Source organism: Brassica oleracea, chromosome C4, assembly GCF_000695525.1.
Source record: "Brassica oleracea var. oleracea cultivar TO1000 chromosome C4, BOL, whole genome shotgun sequence".
Taxonomy (NCBI): domain Eukaryota; kingdom Viridiplantae; phylum Streptophyta; class Magnoliopsida; order Brassicales; family Brassicaceae; genus Brassica; species Brassica oleracea.
Window position 1 is genome coordinate 38345351 of NC_027751.1, and position 10524 is coordinate 38355874.

The 10524-nt window shown below is 35.3% G+C and overlaps 1 protein-coding gene across 1 annotated transcript; it reads left to right on the forward strand.

Annotated features, from left to right (window-relative positions):
* Positions 1–1476: 1476 nt before the first annotated feature.
* LOC106342010 (DNA repair helicase XPB1) lies at positions 1477–6367 on the forward strand. Its single transcript, XM_013780783.1, has 17 exons — positions 1477–1684; positions 1771–1814; positions 1893–1968; positions 2044–2212; positions 2369–2591; positions 2672–2725; positions 2931–3071; positions 3181–3261; positions 3349–3436; positions 3552–3889; positions 4000–4269; positions 4446–4609; positions 4687–4759; positions 4865–4978; positions 5073–5153; positions 5236–5379; positions 5953–6367. Exons 1-17 carry the CDS (start codon positions 1675–1677, stop codon positions 6184–6186), a joined length of 2304 nt encoding a protein of 767 aa, XP_013636237.1. The 5' UTR covers positions 1477–1674; the 3' UTR covers positions 6187–6367.
* Positions 6368–10524: the final 4157 nt, after the last annotated feature.

Below are 10524 nucleotides of genomic sequence, written 5' to 3' on the forward strand. Positions count from 1 at the left end.
TTATTTTAGATCTAATTAAATAATTAAAAATTGAATATCGTTCAACTAATCAAATTATAACAATTTTCTTCAAGTCCTTCTATAATTGACACATACGCAAAAGTCACTTAAGTGACTTATCATTTAATATATAGGAGGATATTTTTTATATACATACTCATCAAATGTATTATATTACTAATTATTATTTTTCATAATAAACATACAACATAAAATTTATAATATTACTGTTTATGCCCAATAAAAGAAATTTTAAGTAATAATCATATAATTAAAAATAAAATTAGGTTAAAAGAATTGGATCTTCAATAATACGATGAAGACACATATAAACTATTTTGGAGGTGACCAAACTAATGTTTCCCTTTTTTTAACGAAGAGGTTAGACCATCTCTAATGGTTTCTTCTATTTTCACTCTAAAATAGAGTAACTCAATAATAGAGTTGGGTTCCACTCTAATAGTACTCTATTTTAGTGTGAAAAATAGAGTGGTGAACAAAAAATAAAACAACTTACTATATTTACTTTATATAGAGTAAACCCATTTTTTATTCAATTACAGAGTACAAAATAGAATACCATTAGAATATTTTTATTATAAACTCTATTTTAGAGTGGAAAATAGAGTGGAGTTGGATATGCTCTTAGAGGTCTCATCCTAGACATCATTCATCAGATTACTATCGTATGCTCAATTCAAGACCTACATATGTTGGTCACAAATTAAGAATGTCTCTTAGTTTTGGTGAAAATTCAATTAAATGTATTATAAACATCTTAAGACACTATTATTGATTCATCCGCTTTCTACAGTTGTATCAGAATATGCATCTGACTCAACTTATAACTCTACAACACATGAGGATTTTATAAAAAGATGGACTTGTCAAATCAGCTACTGGAATCCCATGATGAATAAAACTATAGATGAAGATGAGAACGCTCACAAAAAGAATAAAAAAGGATGCTTGGATTGCAGTTCAAAGTAGGATGACATCACCACCTACATCCAAAGATGAGGATGACTCAGATGTGGGTGCAAAGGAAAAAAAATCTGTGTGGAGCAAAGGCTTTGTCTGAAATTTCCAAATGAGTGAATGAAAACCAGTTTCAAATGTATTCCATGTTGAGAAGAGAATAAGCTAGGAGGTGTGGAATTATCTGAAGAATGCTCATAAAGAAACCTCAAATATGAAGAGATCCAAACTCAGTAAAGTTTATAACAAGGTTTGAGACGAGAAATATAGTCAAGGTCAAAACATAGTCAAACAACAAAGTATCATTTATGTACCATCTGGCAATGTATAGCATCAATTCTTTCACAGAGTTTCAAATTAATGTATGTAGATGAAGGTTCGTTCCGTTATACAAAATGGTAGGTGGCCCAATATGGTAATAGAAAGGCCCATAGTAAAGCCATATTTGATCCGTTATTTTAACCTTTCTTTTATAAATGCTAAGAGGCTGGTCTCGTCCGCTTAACTATCTCTTCGTCGTTCTCATCAAAACCAGTTACCGACTCCTCGTTTCGAAACAGAACCCGACCCGAATCCAAATCAGAATCTTCTCCGTCGCTCCGGCTCGATTCGACGTATAACTTTCAACGGAATTCCACGCCGCCGTGTTCTTCTCTTCGTAACTTGATTGATAATCTCTGAATCGATTCAATTAAGATGGGAAACGGTAATCATCTGATTTTTTTGAGTGGTTTCTAGAATTATCCGGCAGAGAATATGAATAAGATGCTAACAATTGTTTAAATTGTTCAGGTGAAAGAGGAAGATCTAGCAAGAAGATGAAGTATGGTGGCAAGGTTCGTGCTTCCCTTGGAATCATTTTTAATTAGCCTCTTTCTCTCTTTGTCAATGTTAATTCATTCATTGTATGTCAGGATGATCAAAAGATGAAGAACACCCAAAATGAAGAATACTACCTCGGTGATGATGCTGATGAAGATTCTCGTGAAGGTAAAACTTTACTAAGCTTCTAAATATTTGGAAGAGAACGAAGAGACATTATTAATGGTTTCTTTCTTTTTGTAGGTGAAGGAGAGAAGATGAATACTGATTTTAGCAAGTTGGAGTTGAAGCCAGATCATGGCAACAGACCCTTGTGGGCTTGTGCTGATGGAAGGATTTTCCTGGAAACTTTCTCTCCTCTCTACAAGCAGGCTTATGACTTCCTTATCGCCATTGCTGAGCCCGTTTGCAGGTCCTCTCACTCCTCATTTATGATTTTTTGTTATGCATGAATGATTCAAAGGGTTAGGGATGTCATGGGTGGTCTCCAGTGAAAGCCGTTGCTCGTCGTTTATGTCTGTCTTGTGGTGTTGCATGTTTTTGGGTTGATCTTGTTTTGTTGTTTCAGGCCAGAGTCGATGCACGAATATAATTTAACACCTCACTCTCTCTATGCTGCTGTTTCCGTCGGTCTTGAGACGGAAACCATCATATCCGTTTTGAATAAGCTGTCTAAGACTAAGCTGCCCAAGGATATGATTGATTTCATCAATGCTTCTACTGCCAATTACGGGAAAGTGAAGCTGGTTTTGAAAAAGAATCGGTATTTTATTGAATCCCCATTCCCTGATGTAAGTTCACAAGCCTTACCCTCTTTTCTCTGGTCTTGTTTCTCTATTGCTAATTCTTTTCTTTAAAAACGTTGATTCAGGTGCTGAAAAAGCTTGGCAATGATGTTGTTATAAGCAAAGCTAGATTTTATGAGGTATGTTGAACTCTTCCATTTGTTATATCTTTTGTCACCATTCCATCTCAGGTTCTTGGTTTCGTGTGTTTATTCTTTAGTTCTTTGGAGCTCTGTTTCCAGTTGTCACATAAGACTTGATTAATCTTCTTCTTCTTATGGGATTCTTATACCATTGTGTTCTCCACTGTATGTCGAACTAACTTAGATCATTTTTTTTTGCTAGCCATACGGCGGTGATGGATTCACAGTCGGAAAAACAAGCGGTGAACTTGAAGCAGGACATGGGGAGTTGTTGAATGCAGCAGAGTTGGCAGCTGCTGCAGAAGAGAAAGAAACTCACTCGTTTGAGATAGACCCCGCACTGGTAAATTTTCCCCAATGGGCGTCTGAAATGGTGTCTCAATGAGTTTCGTAGTGGTAGGTGATCTTTACTTAACTGGCATTGTTCATACTCTTTTACACTTCATGTGTAGGTTGAGACTGTAAAGCAGCGTTGCTTGCCAAGTGAATTGAATTACCCTATGTTAGAGGAATATGACTTCAGGAACGACAACGTGAGTTAAAAAAAAATACACTTGAGGCCTATTTTTGCCTAACACATGTTCATGATTGTTGAATAACTTGATGATTGTGTCTATCAGGTTAATCCTGATCTTGACATGGAACTGAAGCCCCATGCACAGCCGAGGCCGTACCAGGAAAAAAGTTTGAGCAAAATGTTTGGGAACGGTATAGCTGTCTTCATCTCTTTTGTTTACATACCGCATTTGCTTAACTTGATGGGATATTTATATTTGTATGGTCCCGTGGGCTGTCATACGTTGATTGATCTAGCATTTTGCAGGACGAGCAAGATCTGGGATTATAGTGTTGCCTTGTGGTGCTGGTAAATCTCTAGTTGGTGTTTCTGCAGCTGCTCGTATAAAAAAGAGTTGTCTTTGTTTGGCTACAAATGCTGTTTCGGTGGACCAGTGGGCCTTCCAGTTCAAGCTGTGGTCGACTATAAGAGATGACCAAATATGCCGTTTCACTTCTGATAGTAAAGAACGATTCCGTGGAAATGCTGGTGTTGTTGTGACAACTTATAATATGGTTGCCTTTGGTGGTAAACGATCTGAGGAATCAGAGAAGATCATAGAAGAAATGAGGAACAGAGAGTGGGGGTTGTTGCTCATGGACGAGGTAATCAAATAGTTTTCAGTATGATTTACGGAAAAGTTATATGTGGTTCACTGAGAAGGTGTTTCCAGTGTTTAGCCAAGAATTTATTCCAGAGTGTGTTTTTTTAATAGGTACATGTGGTTCCCGCTCAAATGTTTAGGAAAGTTATCAGTATCACAAAATCTCACTGCAAGCTAGGACTTACAGCCACCCTTGTCAGAGAAGACGAAAAGATTACAGATTTGAACTTCCTCATTGGCCCGAAACTGTATGAAGCCAATTGGCTAGATTTAGTTAAAGGAGGCTTTATTGCAAATGTTCAGTGTGCTGAAGTATGGTGTCCTATGACCAAAGAATTTTTTGCAGAATATCTGAAGAAAGAGAACTCCAAGAAAAAACAGGTTCATGAATATAAGCTTGTTCTCATTTTATAATCCATTAAGTTTATGTGGTCTGGAGGATTAGAAATTTAGAATATAGTAAACATCCATATGATAGGCTCTTTTAGTGTGTAGAGCTAGTAAACCACTTCAGTTGGTCTGACACGTACATATATCTTGTCTTCTAATATCTGCAGGCACTTTATGTAATGAACCCTAACAAGTTCAGAGCCTGTGAGTTTCTTATACGTTTCCATGAACAACAACGCGGGGATAAAATCATTGTCTTTGCAGACAATCTTTTTGCACTTACAGAGTATGCAATGAAACTCCGCAAACCGATGATTTATGGTGCAACCAGGTTCGTTAAAGAACTTGTATTGAAAACACACTTTTGCGTGATTCATTCAATTAATAAACGCTTGTTTTTATCTGTAGCCATATCGAACGAACCAAAATTCTAGAGGCGTTTAAAACCAGTAAAGACGTGAACACCGTCTTCTTGTCAAAGGTATATTAGCATTTTTACATTTCCCTTAACTTGAAACTATAGATATCTGTTTATGTTCACAGAGGAACTTACCAATAATGGATCGGTTTCTTTTTTTGACTTCAGGTTGGTGATAACTCTATAGATATTCCTGAAGCTAATGTGATCATCCAGATTTCGTCACATGCTGGTTCTAGACGTCAAGAGGCTCAGCGTCTGGGTCGTATTCTTAGGGCCAAGGTTTGATCTCTGATATTCTTTTGCTCATGTGTCTCTTCTAGTTTCTTCTTGGTTAGTTGAATCCAAGATAATTAGGTTCTAATTTCAAAAACAGGGTAAAATTGAAGATAGAATGGCTGGTGGAAAAGAAGAGTACAATGCATTCTTCTACTCACTTGTTTCTACAGATACGCAGGTATAAGGACGGACAAAAGTCGCTAGTGTAGTTTGATTTCTTATGATCTCCTGAACGCTAAATCCAATTTTTTTTTTGGCAGGAAATGTATTATTCAACGAAAAGACAGCAGTTCTTGATCGACCAAGGTTACAGCTTTAAAGTTATAACAAGTCTTCCACCTGCTGATGCCGGTTCGAGCTTAAGCTACCACAGTCAAGAAGAACAGTTATCCCTTCTCGCCAAGGTTTGTTCCCTTGTTAGTTGTTATTCTTAAGCAATTTAAAGTCTTTTTATGATTTACTTTTTTTTGAAACTATCTTTTTCACATCAATGTTTCTAAACCGGACAGAAAAGCTTTTAGGTCATGGGTCATTACTGTTTGACCGGATTTAAACCTTTTTCATTGAATTTTATTATAAAATAAATGTTTAAACTAAATCTACATGTTTTTTTATTTATTTTACTAAAGATTTTTACGAAGTTTTAATTATTAAGGTTTTCAATAAAAAATAATCTTCAAACAAAAAAATACAAACCGAGAAAACAAACACAAAATCAGTATTTTAACTTAAATTGTTTTGTTATTGAATTACAAAAATTCAGAAGAACAAATCAAATATAGTGAGAAGGGTAAAAGTTTTTATTTGTGACAGCGTCCATTTTCTTAATTTCTGTTATATTGGTTTAATACAAAAAATAGCTAATAGAATTTTTTCCGGTGGTGGATTACAAACAACCCCTGTATTTATTCACTCAACTCAGATATGTTTTTGGTTTAACTTGGTTCAACCGGAATTAAAAACACTGATCCACACAGGTGTTGAATGCTGGAGACGACTTGGTTGGTTTAGAGCAACTGGAAGAAGACACAGACGGAATGGCCCTGCAAGCGGCGAGACGGAGGAAGGGACTGATGAGTGAAATGTCGGGTGCAAAAGGATTTGTTTACCAGGAATTCAACTCTGGCCGTCACAAATCTTCTGGTCAACAATCCAGGAAGCCTAAAGATCCTACAAAACGACACCAACTCTTCAAGAAACGTTTTGTGTAACACACAAGGTAAACCAAGAAAAGGTTTCAGAGCCCTCTTGTTCGCTGGCGTTTAGTTTATTTTTGAGTTGTCATAAGCAATTTTAACTTTTTGGAGAATTTCTCTTCAGAACTTACTTTGTACTTAATAATCCTATATGTAGTGGATTTTTTTGTGGCAGTTGGTTTCTTTCCTTTTTAAAGTAGAAGTGTTACTGACAAACAAATAGGTAAAGTGTTAACAGTAAAAGAAGAAAGACATTATCATGAAACTTGGACATGTTTAGTGTTTTTAGCACAGAAGCTAAAATGGACAAGTAATCAAAAGATGCATCTTAAAAATATTTTATAAATTATTCTTTTATTTCAAAGTTAGCATAGCATAATTATTTCAAAAAGTAAAAACCCTATTTTCTCTCTCGCTTAAAGCCGGCGCATCTAGTGCTGAAACCCTAATCCGGCGGCCGTCGTCTCTCGCGGTCGCCGGAGCTAGTCCTTAAAGTTGTGTCCCTGTCTTCTCTTCGTTTGTGTCCATGTTTTGTCTTTGTTTATGTCCTTCTTCCTTCTCTGAGATTTGTCTCCTCTACCTGGAACACTGCAGAGTAGTGTGAAGAGCCCATGTTTTGTTAGATCCGTTGAACCTTCGCTAGATCTGGGTGCGTGGAAGGATGGTTGTGGGTGGTTTATCCGTTTGCGACCCTGATCGAGGTAAAAGTTTCATGCTTTGGTGGCTCCCCTGTGTCTTCAGCCTGTTCGAGTGGTGTTGTGACAGTTTGAAAGGGTTTGAATCCAGTTATTCTCTCTGGTTTTTAGAGTGTGGCTTAGTTGGTCTTTGATTTAGCAACGGTTAGCAGTAACGTGGTGGTGTGTGATGAGCAGGTGAAGATTGTGGTCCTTGTGATGAAGTTGGTTTCTGGTTACCTTTTCATCTCAGGTTGGAAGTGGTCATCTTTTCTCCCTTTTTATAAGTGTTATTCCTGGTATACTTTTACTCTCTGTTTGCCCTCGGTGGCTTCTTGTAGTGAAGCAATATAATGAGGCTGAGGTGCGAAAGCTTCCAGATGAAGATGCGTTTGAGTGGAGGCTTCCTTCTATTGATGTTTCTTCATGGTTTCTGCCTTGGTACATGCGTAGTGGTTTGTTGGTTGTCATCGTGAACATGAGGTTCAGATGAGATCGTTGTTGTTTGGGTGTTGTCATCGTGAACTTGTGGTTCAGGTGACAGGTGAGGTCTTTGCTCTTCATGAAGAAGTCTACTATGTTACGGCTATCTTGCTTACTTCATTGCAAGACTTCCGGCTAGTCATCATCTTTTTAAGTTCTTACTCTTGTATCTTTGGAGTGTTTTGTTCGGTTCTTTTAAGGAGTGTTAGGATATGTTCTATGTTTCTGTGTTGGTATGTAGCCCGGGTGTTTTGGGTTTAGTTTCCGGGGAAGTGTATGTTTTCTGCCGGCTCTAGTGTTTCAACTTTGTATCCTTCCATTGCTATCAATGAAAATCAAATGGAAAAAAAAAAAGCATAGCATAATTATTTTATTTCAGAATTCCAAAGTAGCAAAAACTATGGTAAAACAAAGAGAAATGAAAAAAGTCATGAGGAAAGACTCCATCTTGATCGTCTCCTCTATTTCACCATAATTAAAAATATACACGTCAAACTCTTAAAACATAGCATCAGGCCAGGTTCAAAGTATATCTGGGCCATGTACAAGCTCAATTTTGTAAATTAGAAAAATATTAAGAAAACCGGGTCTGTATAGCATGAATAACAACGAAGTTTTTTTATAAAAAGTTCAAAAACTTTATTGTTGATATCAAAGATTGTGTATTTTGGGTGTTCTATATATTTGGCAAAACGGCATCTAGAGGTGATATGTGAAAAACGAGTTCAAGAAAACTGCATAATTTGCAAGACTCGATAATCAGCTCACAAGGCACAACCATAACAATATGTATTCAGTAAAAAACATACAATTAGTTTATTCTTTACTTTGTGGGTGAAAACAAGAGAAAAAAGTTGTATACACAAATTTTTATTAAATAGGAATATAAGTTTTTGTTTAAATTAGCCAGTATTCTATAAATTTGAAACGATGACCAAGAAATAGAAAGTAACTTTTGAAATGTATGTGCATATATATACATTTGAGGCTCGTCTGCATTCGTGGAAGAAGTTGGTAAGATACTCTTTCAAGCTCACACAACGACAAAAATATAATTAATTATAAGATAAAACGAATATATATTAAGGTTATTCCCACGCTGGAGGAATATTATTTTCTTATTTATTTTTCAATTTCTATTTCATATGTACACGATACCATCTTTGTATTTTTATTAGCTAAACCTATAAAAGTCCATGTAGGTAGTAGCACTTTGACCGCTTTTTCAATGACATTTATTAAATTTCTGCATACATTAAGTTCTCACTGGTTGATATTCTCTCTATCTATTTCTTTCTAGGATAAATAAGTATTTCACAAAATTTTAAAATGTCAACCACCCATTGGTTGCAGATAATTAATTATTATGAAAAGAGAAAAAGAAGCCATCACCAAGAAGGTAAGTTGAATTAATCATGAAACTTAATTTTGTATAAAAAGTTGACAATTGTTCTCTCACTATGCTTCTCAATTGAAAAGCCAAACACAAGAAGAAAAATATACATAACTATTTCTTTTTATGCATGTATACTGATGATATATAGTACATGTTAGTATGTTACCGATCTTCGATACATTACACTATACTCACTTTTGAAAAGAAAATATTAAAAATGTGCAGCATTTGACTTAAAAGTAGACATCATATATAGTTCTATAGTTTACTCACTAGTAAATTGTACTATAAGAGATTTTTGGTATTTTATCGACAGAAAATCGATGTACGTAAATTATGCAATTTACATTTTAGTTATTTTGTGTCACCCTTTGGCCTTTACTCTAGTCAAGTGGAGCATAACAGAGAGAACAAATAAAGAATTTTCCGTAAAGAAGGACCCGATTGAAGCTCAAATCATCATCACTTCCTTTAAGATCACAATTCACAGAAAGTTATGAGATTCTTCCTTTTCTTCTATATACTGTATACTTTACTGATAAACAGTGTTTTTGTCCATTTCTAATTTTGGTTTTAAGTTGTTTATCGAGTCATAGTATATGTTTTTGAATCTTTTAGTCTTTTACAGAATATCACTAGGTATTAGGTTGATTTAAAATAGAATGTGTCGAATTAGATGCAAATGAGCATTAAAAAATATACAACTATGCATATACGTCAGAAATTTAGCAATATATGAGGAACTTCGCACCAATAGATGCCTCTCAAATTTCGACACATGATAGATAATTGAGTTAGCTTTCCAATGCCATCAGTTTTAGGTCGATCATCGGTTAGATGAAACGTTATGTGTGTTTTATTGAAGATTGGTTTGTCTGTCGGTTTAAAACGAGTAAAAGATTTTTTTTGATTTTCCATATTTTCAGTTTAGTATAATCCATAATTCGATCCTAGTGTGAATTAGACCTATATCTCTTGCTTTCATCCACTGTTTAGGCTACATTTTTTCATTAGACTTAATGGTTTTTGGAGATTTGAGGAGACAAATCTATAATTTTGGAGAAGATTTATCAACCCCATCTATGATTTCTAATTTCATTATGCATTATTCATCATCTCTATGTGTTTCTTCTACCATGTCTGAGTAGTTCATTAATTAGGTTTTGGGTTTCAAGGAAACTCGTGGATTTTTTATTATGATTTGCCACAATAAAAGACAATATATCAATTTCTTCATCTAGATTGTTTTTAATACTCAATTGGATTGACAACCTAGTTCTTGATTTTAGGCTGTTTAGCGTATCAAAAGTGTGATTAAATGTCTGAATGATCCTAGAATCTGATGTTAGGGAGTTTTGTGAATCTATCAAACTTCTCCTTATTGCATGTTATCAGAAATGGAAGTTAGTTTTAAGATTTTAATACATAGGATTTATTATCGCGGATAGTGCATCAACCCGGACAATGCATCAACCTGTGAATCAGGTATCACAACAGCCACTACACATCTTCGCCATACTTCTTTCTAGCATAACAGTCTTTTCTGGCATGTCCCTGCTTCTTGATATCTTATGAATTTGCATGATTTTAGTCATTCATCATTGTACATTTTGATCATATAGACTAGGATTTAGTCATATTTAGGTTGCATTTTGCATACATGAGTCTTTATTAGGGGCTGGAGTGTGCTATGGAGTTCTTGGAGGTGTCTAGAGACATTTCTGGTGCAAAAGGGTGAAAAATGAACATGGATGAAAGTCTTAAAGATATCTTCTGTTGCTAATATTTTGGGAAGACATA

Bases quoted from the DNA above. Each gene is read 5' to 3' on its own strand.
- LOC106342010 (XM_013780783.1), top strand. The intron at 1,969-2,043 runs GTAAAACTTTAC...TTCTTTTTGTAG, and splicing joins TGATGAAGATTCTCGTGAAG to GTGAAGGAGAGAAGATGAAT. The intron at 3,072-3,180 runs GTAAATTTTCCC...CTTCATGTGTAG, and splicing joins TTGAGATAGACCCCGCACTG to GTTGAGACTGTAAAGCAGCG.